General features: G+C 53.9%; 1 protein-coding gene across 2 annotated transcripts in view; it reads left to right on the top strand.

Moving 5' to 3' along the window:
- Positions 1-229: 229 nt before the first annotated feature.
- Positions 230-18,642, top strand: part of NLGN3 (neuroligin 3) — a 29,568-nt gene continuing 11,155 nt past the window's right edge. The window contains exons 1-4 of one of the 2 annotated variants that reach the window (XM_063141714.1): positions 230-809; positions 11,211-11,270; positions 15,118-15,267; positions 17,681-17,866. In XM_063141714.1, the coding sequence (XP_062997784.1) occupies positions 329-809; positions 11,211-11,270; positions 15,118-15,267; positions 17,681-17,866 (877 nt within the window). In that variant the 5' untranslated portion in view covers positions 230-328. The remainder of the gene's footprint in view (positions 810-11,210; positions 11,271-15,117; positions 15,268-17,680; positions 17,867-18,642) is intronic. The other variant, XM_063141713.1, reaches the window with a different exon arrangement.

The following is an 18,642-nucleotide window of genomic DNA, read 5'->3' as shown; positions in this document are numbered from 1 at the left end:
AGGCTGCACCCTGTCGGGATGCAAGGCTCCTTCCGTGATGTGGGTTTCATTTGGCTGAGATGGCCAAGCCTAGTTCTATGGTTAGGGTTAGGGTATTAACCACCTGTCTCTCGTGTCTGCCCACCCCACAGAACCACCTGTCTCTGGACAGCTGCACCTGCTCAACGGGAGAGGTTGTGGGCAGCCAGGCGGCTCTGAAGAGGAATCTGCCCATCGCTGCACGGCCCGCCGGATCCTCCTTGGAAGACCTTCTCACTCCATCATGGGGGTTCTGTGAGCCCCAAGAGTCTGCTTGAGGCCTGGCTCCCGGCACTACCCTCCCCAGACCATGTGGCGGTCACTCCTCCGATGCCCGCCGCTCCTTTCCCCCTTTCTGCAAGTGACTGAGGTGGCGGCCGGCTGGGAAGCACGCCTGGCGCTGTGGATCCTCAGCTTTGCCTCGGCCGTCGTGCAAATGGAGAGCCAGGCCTACTCGCCCACGGTCAACACCCACTATGGGAAGCTCCGTGGGGTGCGCGTGCCCTTGCCCAGTGAGATTCTGGGCCCCGTGGACCAGTACCTGGGGGTACCCTACGCAGCGCCGCCCGTCGGGGAGAAGCGGTTCATGCCCCCTGAGCCCCCCTCCTCCTGGTCGGGCATCCGGAACGCCACCCACTTCTCCCCGGTGTGCCCGCAGAACATCCACACGGCCGTGCCGGAGATCATGCTGCCCATCTGGTTCACGTCCAACCTCGACATCGTGGCCACCTACATCCAGGACCCCAACGAGGACTGCCTGTACCTGAACATCTACATCCCCACCGAGGATGGTGAGTCCCCAGTGGGGTGCCAGCAGGAGACGCGGCTCTCTGTCTCTCCGTGGTTGGTCTCATGCGGTTGCAGCATGCCGGACTTGGCCCCCTCCCTGCCTGACGCATGCCTGTCTGTTTGTGGAGGTGCTTCTCTGGCCACGCTGCCTGTCCTGCGCGCTCTTCCTGGCTGCCATCCCTTCTCTCTTTCTCTCTGTCTCTTTCTCTCTTTCTGTCTCTCTTGCTTTCTCTCTCTCTCTCTCTCTCTCTCTCACACACACACACACACGCTCTGCCTCAGCCCATCCTGGCCTTCCCCCTGCCATGGCATCCTCATCCTCATCGCCATCACCACGGGCTCCTCTCTTGTGTTGCAAAAGATGAGAAAACTCTCCGGCCGGCCGCAGATCTTCACGGCGAGTGGCCGGTTTTGGGGGGCATCAAGGGGCCAGGTTCGGCCTTCAGTTTGGTTTGGCGGTTGCCCTCCCCTGGAACTTCTCTTTCTCTTCCCCCCTCCACCCCGTTTCCGATGTGCTAGTTTGGGCGGGCCAGAGGCGGCGTTGTCGCAGGGACTGGCTGGGAGGATCACGCGGCCCCTCTTGCGCACTCTCTCTTGCCGGGTAAGCATTGCTTCCGACACTGGCCCAGAGCTGGGGCCGAGTGGCCGCAGGGCTCCCCTCTCTCCCCGGTGTCAGGGTCAGCGGAGAGAGTGCGCGAGGGTGGGGTGGGGGTCTGAGCCACAGCCTGCCTTCCCGAGCCAGAGCATAAGGTGGGGGGCGCTGGCCCTTTGTGGTGAGGCTGTGCGCCGTCGTCTTAACGCTTCCTTTCCAGGGGGGTCTCCTCCTCCTCCTCCTTCTTCTTCTTCTTCCTCGTCTTCTCCTCCTTCTCCTTCTTCAAACCGTAAGTAGCAGTGCCAGAAAGGCCTTTCAGCCTCACCACAAGGGGAAGGGCGTGCGCCCAGCCACAGCCAGGAAGGGGGAAGACGGGAGGGAGCCTCTTACCTGTACAGCAGCACTGGGGAGAGCTGGCAACCCCTTCCCCGGGGGTGAGGTGGCAGCTTCATGCTTAGCGCACCCTCCCCTCCCTTTCCCTTCCGTCCCAGCACACTTACTTGGCTCCAGAGTTTTCCTGCCAGGGCAGCACCCCCCCTCCCCATTCCCCTCTCGTGTCCCTGCGGTCAGTCCCAAGGGCGGGCGGGCAAAGGTGGGTGGGCGTTGGGTGGTGGCGGTGGAGGAGGATGGGTGTTGGGGGAGAGGATGGCTTGCATGCCCACACCATCCACTGGAGCCTCCTGTTATTTTGTAGTCTTTTATTCATTTTACAGTAAAACGGATTTCCAAGGAATGCGCCCGAAAACCCAACAAGAAAATATGTAGGAAAGGAGGTAGGTTGCGAGCCTTAGCCTGGCAGAAGGGCACAGAGAGAGGCAAGAGAGAGGGTGAGCGCGGCGGGGGGTGGGCGCCTGGCCTGCGCCGTGATGCCACACCAGCGTCCCCCCCCCCTCATTCTCGGGGAGGGAGGTGGAGGGCCCTCCTGCTGCAGCTCAGGCTGGGTCTGTCTGTCCGTACATCCGTCCGTCCTCTTGGGAAGCTTCCCCTTGGAATGCTCCCCTCCACAGCGCATGGCACAGGGAGACACCCACCCCCACACCCCCACACACACGCACTCTGGTCAGGGTCAGCCTGCCAGGGTAGGCCCCACCACTGCTCCTGCTGGCCTGTCCTTTGGGGGCTTCAGAGAAGAGGGTTCCTTTCAGCCTCCCCCTTCACCCACCCGGCCTCCCGACCTCTGGACCTGTGTAAAACGTTGAGCAGAAACCACGTTTGCCCACCCATATCTCTGGCAGCAGACTGGGGAAGCTTATGCAGAGAGGCAGCGTAGTGGTGACGGGGGGGGGGGGGCTTCCTCGGAATTCATCCAAACAAAATGGCACCTTCCCTGGCATTCCCCTACTTCCTGCCCACCCCCACCCCCACCGGCCAGCTTTGTATGGCGGGTGTGTGGCAGGGACATGGCTGGCTGTAGTTGCCATGGGAACCGCCTTGCTCCGTGTGCCATCTCTGCCCCGGCCTTGCATTTATGTAGAGCCGCTGGCCCCCAAGTTTCTTCAGTGCGTGTGTTGCCGACACGTCAACACACTGGGGGGGGGGGGCCTTCCTGCCTTTCCTCTCTTTCACCCGCACCCCCAAGAGAGCCTCCTCTTGACGCCCCTGGCTTGTGGCATTCCTTTTTTTTTAGAATGGTGCCTTCCCCTTCCAGGAGATGGATAAGACGGCGTGGCTCCCGCTGTGGGTTGGGTTCCTCTCCTGAGTGCCGTCCTCTCTTCCTCGGCTGGCCCTTAAGAGGCAAAGTGGCTTTCCTTTCTCCCAGCTCCTCTCGCTTAGGCTCTTGCCTTGCTGTTGTCAGTCCCCGGCTGTCTCCTGGCTATTGCTAGGGCACTTTCCTGAGCGCCCGGGCTGCTGTGCAAGGGGCCAGCCTTGGCAGCCTTGGCACAGGCTCTCTGGGGAGCTGCCTCCTCTCCCGCCGTGCCAGCAACCGGCCACTTCAAAGCCTTGACTCTCCTTCTGGAGCTCCTTGGCCGTGCCCTGCCTGTTGTTGGCGCTAGGTGCAGGCGCAGAGCTGAGCAGTGCCGGAGAGGTTCAAGCGCCGCCCGGGAGAGGCTCCCTGCGCCGGCCTCTGAGGCGTCATCTCTAATTCCCCGACCACCTGCCAAATCGGCATGGATCCACGGAGCTCTGGAATGGCTTGCACACCCTGTTCCTTCCTCCTTGGCAAGAGCTCAGTTCAGCTTTAGCGACAGAACGCCCGCTTCCAGATGGATAATGTTTGGGTAGAAATATTGTGAGGATATTTCCATTACCCTAGAACTAAGCTTGGGCATCGGTGTGGAAACGCACAGTTCAAGTCCTTGGAAATGTCATCAGGCCATCTCTGTCCCAGCGCGAGAGTGCTAAAGCTCTCTTTGTGTGTGCGTGCGTGTGTGTGCGTGCGTGTGTGTGGAGGGTGGTGGAGGCAGGAGCTACGAGGATCCCTTTGGTGGTTTCTGAGGAGTTAAGTCGTCAAAGTGCTTCAACGGCATGCATGTGCTTTCTGTTGTTGCTGCATATAAACGCAATCAACATGCATGAAATTACTCTAAAGTATAAGAGGAAAGGAACTTGCCCTCTCAGATTTTACACAGGGGGAGGGGAGGCAGGGGTTAAATGTGGGAGGTGGGAAGAACAGGTATTGATTCCAGTTTTGTGTACTGAGGCTGGGCTACAGAAGGGGTTGGGGGGGGGTAATGGTTATGCCCAGGACTTCACACAATAGGTGGTTTTAAAGCAGGATTTGAAGGAAGAGGTGACGTCCCACAGGTGTTTAGGGTTGGGAGTTCCAGGCAAAATGGACAGCAAAGGAGCGCGTGACCACCCTTAGCGCTTGCAGTTTATGAAAATCTTTGCAAAATGGTTAGTGTTCCCATTTTGATCATTGTAAGGGTGTTATTGGGGGGGTGTTGGTGTTTTACATACTCGGCGCTGAGAAAGTGGAAATCCTCCACTTATTTCCACAAGGGGATTCGTGTAAGGCAGGCTGACCTTTGCTGACCTCTGGGGAATTGGAGACTTTTGCAGCAGATGCCGAAGCCACATTGCAGGAAGATGCACCAGGGCCTTCGGGGCTGCTTTCCGTACGCCCAGGTGTGCTGGACCAGGATGCTGTAGGGCGCGTTTGCCCTGCGTCTCGACCTGATGCAGGCAATTCTGCAGCTGGCTCTATCTGCCCAAATGAGTGCTTGCACAACGATTGGGCTACTTGTGTGAGCAACGTAATGAGGGGGAAGACGTGACTTACTCATCTGCGGAAATTTTAACTTGCCCGTTGATTAATGCCGAGGCAGAATAACATTGGGGAGTGGAGGTGGGGAGGGGGGAGAGAGAAACTCTGTCTGGAAGTTAGCAATGGAAAATTTGATGCTATCAAGGAGGCCATATCGCTCAACTTGGGAGGCTTGTCTTTCTCCATCTTAAAGGAATAATGTTCCCTTTATACGCTGTGTCACTTTTAGCAGCTTCCTCCGTGGTGCAGATAGCGGCTTGGCTGGGCCGATCTCCATCCTGGCTGTGGGGTGAGGAGACCGCATTAATCTCCCTTCCCTCTTGCCTTGGTCTTGTTTAAGCCTCTTGCCTGCTGAAGGCTCATGAAATGGCATATGCATTTTTCTTATAGTCTGCTTTGGCCCTTGATTGCAAGCACCCCTCTCCTAAATGCAACAAAAGTCATAGCCTTTTTTAACAGGAGGCCGATTTAGAGACAATCTGTTGCCTCGTTTCCATTAGCCAGCGAGAGATCATCCTCTAACAAACTTCCGGTCACTTGTTCGAATTATACTTTGTTTAGAGGGAAGCTGAATGATGGCTCAAACTGGCTGATTAGCCATGAGGTTTTCTTCAAACCAGGGGCGTTACCGGACACTTAAAAAATTTTGGGCCCAGGCTCATAGGACACAAATCTGTAGATGCTAATTTATATCTATATTTGAAAATTTCAAAAGAGTTACTAGGATTTCTTTGCGTTTCGCAGGAGGCACAACCAACCAATTTCCCATCCAAAGCACACTAAGTGAAATAAATTCTTCATTTAATTTGCACCCTGAGCCAGGGAAAGCTCTCTGTGCGTTTTCTTTCCTCTGCTTAATTGCCAAGCGGGGGAAGACTTCTTTTGGAGGGGGGTGGTATGTTATAGCATGTGGGAAGGGGTGAGTTAACTCTTCTCTTCCCAGCTGGAACGCCCCTTGAAAATTGCCCCCTTCCCCTGCGTGGCAATTAAGCTGAGAAAAATCCCTTCCATTGACTCTGATCGACACTCTGGTAAATAAACTGGGGCCGTGCAGAATAGAAACACATTTGGAACTGCCAGGCCTAGCAACACTCCTGCTTCAAACGCAGCCGTGCCACCCTGTTTTGGGCTGAGGCACGGGGTTTTTGCACCTTGGTTTAAGCAGATTTTTCAGCCCACCTGGGGCTCCTGGTGCAGCGCTAGAGGCTATGGCAGGCCATGCACTTCCTGTGCGGTTTGTCCTAACATCCTGGCTGCTCTGCGAAACAAAAAGGAAAATGACTTAAAGACTGGTAAGCTTTGCCTGTTGGTCTACAAACTGAAGGACAAGAGCGGCATCAGCCTCGGCCCCCTCTTTCGTGCCATATTGTTTTATTTTTGCATTTACTTGGTGATGGCGTGGTTTTCTCGTGCCCCATGGCATCGGAATCAAGTTGACCGTTTAAACCAGTGGTTCCCAATTGGTGGTCCGTGGACCCCAGGGGGTCTGTGTATTCACATATTAGCTCTGCAAGGTCTGCATTTTAATAAAAGAAAACACGCCGTCTCCCGCGCTCCGTTTGCTCTGACAGTGACGTCATGCGGGAAAGCACCTGTGCGATTTAGCGACTAGCTTCAGAGATTACTTCCCTGCAGCTAATCCTGAAAACTCATGGAGAAGGGATCCTTTTGAATGAGGTGATGTACAACTAACAGCTCTATCTGCAGAAGAGCAAGGTGCAATTGTTGACGTGACTTGTGATGGTTCATTGAAATCATTTTTCAAAGAATGGACCAATTGTGGGTGAAGGTTTTTCCTGACTATAAGAAGTTAGGTGAAAAAGCGTTGAAACATCTAGTGCCCTTTTGTTCCACATATCTTTGTGAACAAACATTTTTGACATTTTGTTATATGACGAACAAGCATAGAAATCGGCTCGATGTTGATCCAGATTTGAGGTTAAAAGTAGGAAATATTGAACCGGATGTGGAAGGGATTGTTCAGGACAAAAAGAGGCATGATTTCTCCCATCACATTTAGGTTTAGTAGCTGCTAGACAAGTCATAATTTGTTTAATTGTAATCCAGACATTAGTAAAATTAAATTCGTCTTTATATTCCTATAACTAAATCATTGTCATTTTTGTTTGGTAATATCACAAATTCTGTGGCCTGTTTTTTAGTATACCTAAAATCCTTTGCTTATTAGGGGCTACCCCTTATTTTCTCCAAAAAAACCCTGCTTCACACAGGTAACTACCATAGAGATAACAAAATTTTCAAAAGTAGGGGGTTCATGGCTTGGCATTTGAAAAACAAGGGGTCCGCAGTACTTAGCTAATTGGGGACCACTGGTTTAAATGGTGTGATGCAACGGTGTGAGCAATGGCTCACACTTCCGCTGTTGGCTACATGTGACAGGATCTGGACATGTTGCGTGGTGCCTGGAGTCGCTTTTCCCTGGCTCTCTCTGCTCTTCATGCCCACACTTCAGCGAAAAGGCCTTGTTCGTGGCGGCAGAGGCTCTTGACGTGGTACCACTTCTTTCTGCCCATTTGGCAAGTATATATAAGGGGCAGGCGCCCTCCAAAGCACCCCGCCACACACACAGGGAGTTCAAGGGAGAAGAAGGAGAAAGGCCACGTTCTTGAGGCCACGAGCCGACCCGCGCATGGTTTACGGCACTGGCTGTGTTACAAATAAAAGGGCACCTTCTCTCTGTGCCCATCTTGCAGGGCACTGCTGAAAATACAACGGGATCTTTTGGCCAGGGTAGTTGGTTTTAATCCACTCATGCGCCCTCCATGTTTGTCTCCTCCACTGGGTAGAGCAGCTGCCTCCCCACTGGCAAGCTCCCAGTGACCAGTTCCAGGTGGCTCTCAATGGTATGGGCATTGTGGCGGCTGGTCCCCTGGTCTCTCTGTCTCTCTCTCTCCGCTTCACCCAGCAAGCCCTAAGAAGAAAACAAGTAGGGAAGGGGCTGTAGCTTAAGTAGGGTGACCATATTTTGGAAACCAAAAAGGAGGACAACATGGTCGCCATGTTAAAATTATTTTTAAAAAATAATTTTAAAACCTCAAACTTTTTTTAAAAAACCTAAAACTCAATGGATGGACAGATCTGTTTCAAACTTGGCATAGCTAAAGTCCTTGTTAAGAGCAATCATGGTGCCAAGTTCCATCTCTTTATCTTTAAAAATAACATTTTAATTTTTTTTAAAAATCCTTATATTTAAAAAAATTCCTAAAAATCAATAGATGAACAGATCTGTTTCAAATTTGGTATGGCTAAAGCTCTACCTAAAAGCTATCATGGTGCCAACTTTCATCTCTTTAACTTTAAAAATGATGATTTTAAAAATAATAATTTTAAAACCTCAATATTTAAAAAATCCAACATTTTAATTTTTTTAAAAAATCCTTATATTTAAAAAATTCCTAAAAATCAATAGATGAACAGATCTGTTTCAAATTTGGTATGGCTAAAGCTCTACCTAAAAGCTATCATAGTGCCAACTTTCATCTCTTTAACTTTAAAAATGATGATTTAAAAAATAATAATTTTAAAACCTCAACATTTAAAAAATCCCTAAAAATCAACGGATGAACAGATCTGTTTCAAATTTGGTATGACTAAAGCCCTTCCTAAGAGCTACCATCGTGCCAAGTTTCATGTCTTTATCTTTAAAAATGACAGAGTTATAAGCGTCTTTGTTAATTCCCATTAGAGCTGCTCTTTGGAGAAAATCCGGATTTCCCCTCCCCCTCCCGGATTTGCCGTCAAAAACCCGGGCAAATCCGGTCATATGGTCACCCTAGCTTAAGTGGCAGAGCTCCTGCTTTTCATGCAGAAGGTCCCAGGTTCAAGACCCAGCCAGTTAGGACAGGAAAAGTCCCTGCCTGCAATCCTGGGCAGGATCTACACTACTGCTTTATAACGGCATTGAAGAGCACTGACACGTTTCTGTATACTGTTTCCAAACCGCTTTCAAAGTGTTCTATCCTGCTTGGTGTAGATCGGGCAGAGCTGTTGCCAGCCAGCTTCAATGAGTCGGATCCCGGGTCTGCCGAGCCCAAGCGGACCCAGTATAAAGAAGCATCTAATGTCCCTAAAGCACGGCTGCATTTGTGGGCCTTCCGGGGGTTTCGAGGAGCCGCGGTGGGGGAAACAAGGCGTGGCTGCCTCCCACGGCTCCAGCCTCCTCCCAAATTCCATCACCCGGGTTGGGGGGCGGGTTGGAAAGCGTGGGCCGACGCTGTGCCCTTTCCCCAGTCTGTCGGCGGCAGGATGGAGGGCCCTGCTCGAGCGGAGGGCGGTGGGGTGGGGGGACGACGACTTTGGTGCTTCTTGATGGGAAATGCAGTCTCTTTCTGCCTTGGTTTCCATGGCGACGGTGCAGGCCTGGAATCCAAGCAGCGGCTGGAGACAGGGGAGCTTTGTTCGGTCCAAGCGAGGCTTTGTTCCGCCCCAGCCTATCTCCTGCCCTCGGGCTTTGTGGAGGCTTTTACCTCCTGCCTCCAGCACTCCTGCGCAGGTTCGGAGCGTTGCAGATAGCCGAGGGCTTTGGGGAGGGGTGGGAGAGTCCCTTTGTGTTGGAGCAGGCCAGAGAGGGGAGGCGATAAAGGGCCACCACGGGCCCCTTTTTGACCCAAGCCTGGGAAGCCATAATGGCGGGCTGAGAACCGTGAACGCAGGTGACACCTGCTCCCCCAGCCAGGGAAGTGGAGCTCCAGTCACAATGATACCTGTGTGGAGCTGTGAGTTCAAAGTCTCCTTTTATAGGGGGGGGGGGGGAGGTGGAAGCATCATGAATCATGCAAGCGGAACCAGTAACCGGTTCTCCTGGGTGACGGCCCGGCTGACAAACCCTCCCCAAACGTCCTTTGGCTTGCTCATTTTCCAGCAAATCACCCCTTTGAAACAAGGGCAGCCAAGGTTCTGTTCCCAGCAAGAGCCGCGCCAGTGATGGGTCTGCAAGGCGAACAGCTCTTGGCTTGCCTGCGTTTGGCAGGTCAGGTCCAGCCAGGAGAAAGGAAGCCAGAGAGTGGGTCCGCAGGAGGTGGCCATGCACAAGAGACCTTAAACACCCAAATCAGAGTTCCCCACAATTTCCCAGGTTGGAATGTAGATTTGATTCCGTGGAACGTATGTTCCTGCTTTCTGGAGGAACCGAAGAGCCCTAGAAGGCATTTTTAGTGCTGTGTATGTAAGAGCCATCCCAGAACTTGCCAGGTGGAGGTGGGGCTCACTGAGCCCGCTTTGCAGTTCCCCTGAAATTGGAGTTCGTCTGCCATTTTCAAAGGGAGAGAAGTTTAAACGGTTTCCCTGAAAGCAGACACCATGCGACGCAGAAGACCCCAGGTTTAATCCCTGGCATCTTAAAGGAAGCAGGTTGGAGGTGAGGGGAGACCTCAGACCTCTCTGCCTGAAACCCTGGAGAGCTGTTTCCAGCCATAGATGGTGCTGAGCGAAGTGAATGAACAGTTTTCGCGGTCTAAGGCAGCTTTGTATCTCCACGGCCGTCTCCTGCGCTGCCTGGTCACGCTGCGACCAACGCTGACGTTGTGGATCAGGATGAGATGTGCAGAGCCCCGCATCCGTAAAACCCCGGAGAGGGTTGGGTGCTGCTCTGTGTCCCTTAAGAATATAAGAAGTGCCGTGCTGGATCCGACCAAGGGTCCATCTTGTCCAGCACTCTGTGCCCTTGCTAGAACAGCCCACGACCCCACAGCTGCCACATGCATAGGAGCATGCAGACACCAATCTGCACGCATACCACCACCCCCCCACACACCCCAGAACTGTGCATGGACGATTGCACATTCCCCAAGGCAACCTGGCAGCGGGTGGGCAGTCAGGGACCTTCCGTTCAGTGCCTGCGCTCAAGCAAGAAGTCACCCTGAGCGCATGCAGTGCCTCGGCCTGATCACAAGGCACCATGCGCTGCTGCCCCGAATTGCCGCACCGTTCCGCCTCCTCGTGCAAAGGCCGCTGTTCCAATCCCAGCCCCCATTGTCTTGAGAGTTGATGGTTTTTCCAAAGGAACCGATGCCTCCCAAACCTCAAGGGGCAGTCCTGGAACCCACCTCCCATGAGAAGAGAAGGGGAAACAGGTTGTGTGAGTGTGCAGGTGTGTGTGTGTGTGTGTGTGTGTGTGTGTGTGTGTGTGTGTGTGTGTGTGTGACCTGAAACCCTGTTGTGGAGAGTCCCACAGTTTCAGTCCCCCTCTTGTCCTGCAGGCCTGGCTCCCAGACTACTGTGTCTGGGAGAGGACAGGCAGGTGGGCATCCCACAAGAGGTGTCGCAGCTTGACCCTCCCCTCTTGCAGTGAGTAGCCTCTTGCCCCATCCTGGGAATGGGAGAAGGGGAGCTGCTATGGACAGCCTGTGTCCCCTGTCCCTGTCCTCCCCCCCCAGTGCTGCTTCTGGAGGTCAGAGAGGGGGCAGAGTGATTCTCAGTGGAGCCCAAGCTCTGCCCTGGTAACGTGCCCACCTTCTCTGCAATCATGCTATTTTTGAATTCTCTTTTGTTTCTTTTTTCCTTTTCTTCCTGTTTTTGTTTTTCCTTTCTTTTTTCCCCCCCTTCTCTTCCTTTTCGTTCTGTCTCCTCGTGTTTGGTCCTCAGGCTCCAGCGCTAAGAAACAGGGCGAGGACTTAGCGGATAATGACGGGGACGAAGACGAAGGTATTTGTGTGCGCCAGGTGGCTGTCGCTGCATGAACCTGCTCTCACGCTCTCTCGCCCTTCTCTCATGCGCGCTGCTCATTCGCTGCCATCCCAGGAACTCCCAGCTGTCTGTGTCTCTCTCTGTCTCCTTGTGTCGAGCGGTTGCATGGGAAGAGCACAGGGCGGGGCGGGGCAGGGTGGGTGGGGGACGCTCCTGGATCCTCGGCCTTCTCCCCCGTGGGTGTGGGGAGGGAGCGAGAGGGGCGGGGCGGCACAGAGCGGTGGGGGTGCGGTCGCTTAAGGAGCCGGCTCGCTGCCCTGTGTTATGGTCTCATTCGGGGACGTGGGAGGCAGCACGGTGAGCTGGGAAGAAAGTGAGCCAAGGGACACCAGGTCTCTCTCTCAGCCTCCAGCCCTTTCCACCACTGGCCATCGGAGGTAGTTTGGACCAAAAGATGCCCCCGCACCCCTAGATTTCCTGTACCACCACCACCACCACCACCACCACCCATGCACAGCAGATCTGCTAGCTTGCAGGAGCATGCATGTGGTAGGGGGTGGCCCAGGTCTGGAGTACTCCAGGAACCTGCCGCTGCTACTGTTCATGTTTATCTCTCACTGCTCTTGTGCGTGCTCTCTCTTCTTCTCCTCCTCCTCCTCCTCCTCCTCCTCCTCCTCCTCCTCCTCCTCCTCCTCTTCTTCTTCTTCTTCTTCTTCTTCTTCTTCTTCTTCTTCTTCTTCTTCTTCTTCTTCTTCTTTTCTTCTCTCCCCCCCCCCTCTCTCTTTCTTGGCCACTCTTGCTCCTTGAGGGCTAGGCCAAGGCCTAGAGCAGGGAGACTAGTACACTCAGCCATGCCTGCCGGTCTCTCCCCCAGAGTTAGCAGCCGTGCCTGAAGGCCAGGATCAGGCCCCTCTGACACAAGGTCTCCCGGCACAAGGCGACAGCCTTGGCTGCAAGGCCTGGGTGCAAGGAGAGAGCTCCACTTTCACCCAGGCAGCTGGTGGTTGAGCAGTTGTCCCACAATTCAGGGGGCAGAGGAAACTACCAGGAGAAGAGTTGCTGCGGTGTCCTCAGGATCTGGAGGGGAAACAGCCAGGTCCTTTAAATCCAAGGTCCATCAGCGGAGTCTGGGCAGATGGGAGTGTCTGTGCAGCAACCGGCATGGACCCCTTTTGATCACCAGCAGGCTCCTTGCAAGGCCGCGGGTTCACCTGCGAAATAGTTTGTGCTTATGTGCAGTTATCTTTTGACAGCCAAATAGACGAAACTGGAGGGTTATCTCTGATGGTGCGTCATATTACCAAATGGAGCCGACCCGGGAGATAGCAGCCACCTCTCTGCGAGGCTTTCGTTTGAAAGTGCACCCGGAAATGCTTTCCTCTGCCCTCGGGATCATAACCCAGTGATAAGGGTTGCCTTGACTGATGGGCGCCGTATTTACAGAATAAGGAAGAGTTGACCCTGGTTGCGCACTTTCCAGGCGGTTCCCCCTTCCCTGGGCTTCCCCCCAGCTGGATTCACAGTGCTTTGGGGAGTGCGGGGTGGCGGTTACCTGTTTCCTCCCTGGGGATGAATTCCCAGCTGTTCTTAGCCCCCATCAGGGCACTGAGGCATGTGGACCCCAGGACCGTGCCTGTTTCCCCAGAGACTCAGGATCTGGGCAGAAGGGAAGCCAGGTTTGAGCATTCTGCATCGCAAGCGTGGTCAGGGAGTATCGCTATGAAAGACGAGCCCCATTCTCGGATGCAAAGTGTTGGCGTTGCCTTCTGCTTAGCGGGGATTACAACTGAGTCCTCAGAAAAAGGACTAGTGCCATGCATTGGAAGTGAGGAGTCCAAAGGAGGTCCAATCTCCCCCGCCCACCCGACAAAAGACAGTGCTCTGTAAACAAGTGTTCACTGGGAGAGCCCCACAGGACGCCCTGAGTGGGTGCCCCATCAGAGCTCTAAAGAAGAGGGCCGGCACGTTTCTTCTTCAGCCCCATGGAGAAGATAATCTGTGCGGGGGTGGGCCCTCTCTTCTGCACTGCAGCCCTCCCAAGCTTCGGTGCAAGTTCAGCGGAGCTCGTGGGCCAGGCCTGGAGGGGAGGCACAGGGCTTTGCAGGCTTCGCCTGGGCCTGGAGCCGAGGCAAATGGAAGATGCTCTTCCTTCAGCGGGTTTGTGAGTTCCGGCTGATGGCCTTGTTTGTGGGTCTCCGCGAACGCTGCTTCGTTTTGCTTTTTTACCGGCATCAATTGACCGTCTGTAACCTCCCTGGGCGGAGGCTTGAGAGTTGTAGGTGGATAGAAGAGGCAGCTGATCCGTTACCACGTTCTCCTTTCTTTTGCTTCTGCCCAGTTCCTGGCCTTCCCTGCTTTGGCCACTGACCGCTAATCGTTTGGGGCCAAAGTCTTACAGGGAATCTCTCCCAAGACGAAATGGGCTTCTGAGCAAGGCTCTTAGCGCGTCACGCCCTGCCTTGTTCAACCTGAGGCTGTGCGTCCAGATGACATCGTCGCCATCCTGTGTTTTCCCTCTCCTTTTTCCATCTCCCAACACCACCAACACCACACACACACACTCACACAAGACCTGTTAAGGAGGGAAAGACGGAATAGGTGCACAGGCATTGGTGCCCTCCGTCTAGAAGCACCCTCAATGTGTGCAATGAGCCAGACAGAGGGTTGCTTGCCTGCGAAGGCATGTGGCAGTCGCCACACCTCTGCGGGTGCCGCCACCTTGTGTCTGGGCGGAGGGCATCAGTGGTCAGTGTCCGCGTACGGCCACGTCGTAAGCTCATCTCTATTTTTCTGCGTTTTTTTAATAAACCGGCAAAGAGCCTTCCTCCAAGCCCTGTGCCGCTTGCAGTCGCACCCCCTCGCTATCGGATGTACAAAAGGCTTGCCTCTCTCTACCCTTGGGGTGCCCTGTCTGGCATAGGCCTCGCCGTTGTCTTCTTTGCTCTCTGTGAAGGGGAGTCGGGTTTTTCTGGGTCATCTCGAAAGCTTAAGGCAGCCAGATCGGGCACAGCTGCCGTGGTAGACATGAGTGGGATTGCGAGAGCAGGTTCGATGGTCACGGGGTGGCTTTTTTTTGGAGGGGGAGCGTGCCCGCGAATCACTTTCCAGGTCAGGCGGTCCTTGCCAGGTGCAGTGCTGGGAGGAGGGGGGGAGAGAGAGAGACTGAGCCTGGTGGGATCTAGCTGGTGCCGACGCTCTCTGGCAGACCTCGGGGCAGCGGGGCAGCTTCCCTGACAGCAAGGAGAGGCAGTGCTGCCTTTCTGCCTCCTCCCTCCAGCCCTGAGACCTTTTGGCACGCGTCTCCCTCCCTTCACACTTCCCCAGTGAAAAGAAGGTGTCTTCCTTTCCCTTGCGCCTTCCTCTTCCTGTGCCTCATGACTGGCACTAGCATCTCGAGAGTGTACCATCTCTCAGGGCACTGTGCCTAAGATGCAACCTCCTGTTCACCTCTTACCCAGGGCAACACCAACCCTTCAGTCTTCCCAAGGAGGCACATGGGTCCTGGGGCACTGGTCCGTCCCGACCGGCTTTGGCTCTCTTCCGAACCAGTGCTCTGGCCGGGAAGTGCAGCATTTGGGGTCTCGACTGAACGGTTGCTCCTGCAAGTCTTCAGGGCCTTCTCGCACTGCTGCCTTGCTGCGCTTGCCCTGAAAGGTTGGCAACCGCTGGGCAACAACCGGTGATCTCTGTGGCTGGGGAACGGGGGGTGGGGGGGATGCAGGCGGGAAGGGAGTGCTACAGGTGGAGCTGGTCTGGGCCTCTTCTCCGCACCCCTCCTCAGGAACGGTCCACCAACGGCCCACATGGGCTGCAGGTCACGAGGAGGTCTTGCCGGAGTCCTGTCTCGAGCTTCTCCCCCTTGCAGACATCCGGGACAGCGGGGCCAAGCCGGTGATGGTGTACATCCACGGCGGCTCGTACATGGAAGGCACGGGCAACATGATCGACGGCAGCGTGCTGGCCAGCTACGGCAACGTCATCGTCATCACCCTCAACTATCGCGTGGGAGTGCTGGGTACGGAACTGATGGGCCCGCTTGGCTGGGGTGCAGAGCCGAAGCCCACGGAGGGGTGCTTCGGGAGGGCAGCGCCCCCCCACAAACAACAGCAGATGGAGCGGCGTCTTCAAGAGCAGGGGGTGCAATCCTGCTTGGGCTCAACTTTCTGAAGGAGCTGGAGGAATCTCAGCTTCCATGATGTCTCTCTCTTGCTAGAGGATGTCTGGAGCCGAGCCAAGCCCCCCAACCACAGCCGTTCAAGGGGTTGCCCTGGCTCAGCTCCATCACGTCCCTGTTGCCCCCCTCTTCGCACATGCGGAGCAAACCTTTTAAAAATGGAGGTCGACGAGTGGGGAGGGAGAACGAGCCGGGCTTTGCTGTGCACGAATCTGAGCGGGGCCTCTCCCAGGTGGCTTGGCCCATTTCGGCACAGGCCTCCACCTGAGCTTTTCCCCACAAGCCCTCTCCTCCATCGCAGCCCCCGGGTCCTCCGCACCACCACTCCTGCAAAGCCAGGCTGTGGCCAGCCAAGCAGAAGGGCCATATCCCCTGCTTGGGAATTCGGTCTCATTTACACACCCTGGCACAGCAGAGAGCAAATATTGATCTGTGGTTAAATATTGAATAAACGTGTTTACCCATCTCCTCCTCCTGTGCTGCCTGGCAAGCGCTGCTAATGAGCCACACCAGAGGGAGTATTCCATGTCTCCGCTGGGGTGCAGCCAAGCTGCCTCTGGAAGCAGGCTGAGGGCCTGCCTTTTGGCCATCCGTTTTGTGGGCAAAGCGGAACAGTTTTGTCAGAATAGAACTCCAACCCAGGCCTTTTCCACTACCTTCCCTGGGAGCTTTTCTCATTGTGCCCTGGTGCTCTGCTTATTCTGCACCCGACACTCCTCAAATTCCCTGACCTCCTGAGGGTTGGTTCCCTCCAGCGGTTCTCAACCTGTGGGTCGCGACCCCTTTGGGGGTCGAACGACCCTTTCACAGGGGTCGCCTAAGACCATCGGAAAACACATATTTCCGATGGTCTTAGGAACCGAGCTACATAATTTTGCTACATAACAGTAGCACAATTACAGTTATGAAGCAGCAACGAAAATAATTTTATGGTTGGGGGTCACCACAACATGAACTGTATTAAAGGGTCGCGGCATTAGGAAGGTTGAGAACCACTGGTTTCCTCTGTTCCAAAATTTGACAGCCCCTCTGATTCCCAGGGCCTGCGTTTAGACTAGGGGCACCCTTAGCTGCACATGGGTGCCGTTTGCTGTATTGATGGTGGACTGGATTGGGAGTCCGAAGGCCTCGATCCTCACTCTCAGAGGTCTTTACATCCACTTGCTCCGAGTCGGGTGTTGGCTGGCCTGAGTTTATTCAAAAAATAACAATTTAATTATTTAAATCCCTCTTTTCTCAATATTGTCCCAAAGCAGCTTCCAGCAAAGTACGAATGCGAGGTGTAGAAAGTATCGAAAACCAGTCGGAATGATCCAGATAAAAAGCTAACAATTCCCCCAGCAGGCTAAGTCTTGTTACGTGCCCCAGAATATGGGGGAAGTCCTGGCTGAGATGATGGTTAGAAGCCTTGGGCTCCCTCATTGGACCCAAGACAGAAGATGGAGTTTGGAGGCGGCCTTGCTTTTCAGGCACAAGATGGCGGATTTTTTTTTATCAGCCTCGGACGAGGAGCTCCCTAATCTGTCTCTGATTACTGCTTTCAGGGTGACCGAAGTCGCAATCCTATGAATGTTTAGGCAAAACAAAGCCCTACAGCAGTGGTTCTCAACCTTCCTAATGCCACGACCCTTTAATACAGTTCCTCATGTTGTGGTGACCCCCAACCATAAAATTATTTTCGTTCTTCTCTACACAATCCATTGTCATGGAATGGTTTGCTAATGAAAATAATACATAACAATAGCTTTAATAATACAAACGATGATACATGACATCGTTCAGTCAATACAGTTTCCTAAGACCATCGGAAATATGTGTTTTCCGATGGTCTTAGGCAACCCCTGTGAAAGGGTCATTCGACCCCCAAAGGGGTCCCAACCCACAGGTTGAGAACCGCTGCCCTACAGCGTGCATAGGACTGCATCCTCAAGTCATCTTGATTGACCCTTTCAAGCACAAATTACCATCCTGCCCAGCCTATATTCAAAAGATGGCTGTTGGCTCTCAGGGCAACCTCTTAAAATACCCCCTTTGCCACAGGCAGGCTTAGAAAAGGGCCCAGCTGGATGCAGTTTGGCGTTGTGTGTATGGAAAGCAGATTCCCCTGTGGAATCTCTCACAATATCAGGCAGGATTGGGGGAAGTTGACAGACTGGGCCCCATGGAGTGTGAATGTGGGGTGTGGGATGAGGGCAGGCCTACGTCGCCTTGGCGCCAACAAGGCACCTGTGACCGCTCCCTGCTTGCCTCTCAGGTTTCCTGAGCACCGGAGACCAGGCCGCCAAGGGCAACTACGGGTTGCTGGACCAGATCCAGGCATTGCGTTGGATCAGTGAAAACATCGCCTTCTTTGGGGGAGACCCCTTGCGCATCACCGTCTTTGGTTCTGGGATCGGCGCCTCCTGTGTCAGCCTGCTCACGCTGTCGCACCACTCTGAAGGTAAGAGAGCAAGCTCAAGCGCGTCTGCCTGCAGCACCATGCCTACTGGGGAGTAGGAGTGGCAGTGAAGGATGTGAACGAGGCCTAACCCTTTCCCCCCAACTCTGTTCTGAAATGACTGGACATCTCTGTCTCCACCTCGAATGATGCGAGAGGAATATGGCATTAGGGTGAGCATATGAAAAGGAGGACAGGGCTCCTGTATCTTTAACAGTTGCATAGAAAAGGGAATTTCAGCAGGTGTCATTTGTATGCATGTCGCACCTGGTGAAATTCCCTCTTCATCACAACAGTTAAACCTGCAGGAGCTATACTGCAGCTATACTGTGACCAGATTTAAAAGAGGGCAGGGCACCTGCAGCTTTAACCGTTGTGATGAAGAGGGAATTTCACCAGGTTCTCCATATATACAAATGAAATTCCCCTTTCAATACAACTGTTAAAGATACAGGAGCCCTGTCCTCCTTTTCATAGGGTCACCCTAAATATGGTGTTGTTTCACCGCTCCGTGCATCTCCTCTTGATACGTTTCCTTCTCTCGGAATGGCAAGTTCCACGCATATTCTTAGTTAATGTATTCCTAAAATAATGCTGAATTAATGTGTGTGATTGCACTCGTACCCTTGCAATCAAGTAGATGGTGAAAAGTGTGCCTCTGCTCCCACTGCCCAAAAAAGGTGGAGGGGAGGGAAATAACAAAACATTGTGAAATGAGGGTGTTCTGGAATCAGGAAATACCAGTGGCTGATATTCTGCTTGAGAAGAAGCTAGTAAAT

This window comes from Elgaria multicarinata, chromosome 15 (assembly GCF_023053635.1).
Source record: "Elgaria multicarinata webbii isolate HBS135686 ecotype San Diego chromosome 15, rElgMul1.1.pri, whole genome shotgun sequence".
NCBI classification, from domain to species: domain Eukaryota; kingdom Metazoa; phylum Chordata; class Lepidosauria; order Squamata; family Anguidae; genus Elgaria; species Elgaria multicarinata.
This window is presented reverse-complemented; position numbering and strand designations above follow the sequence as displayed.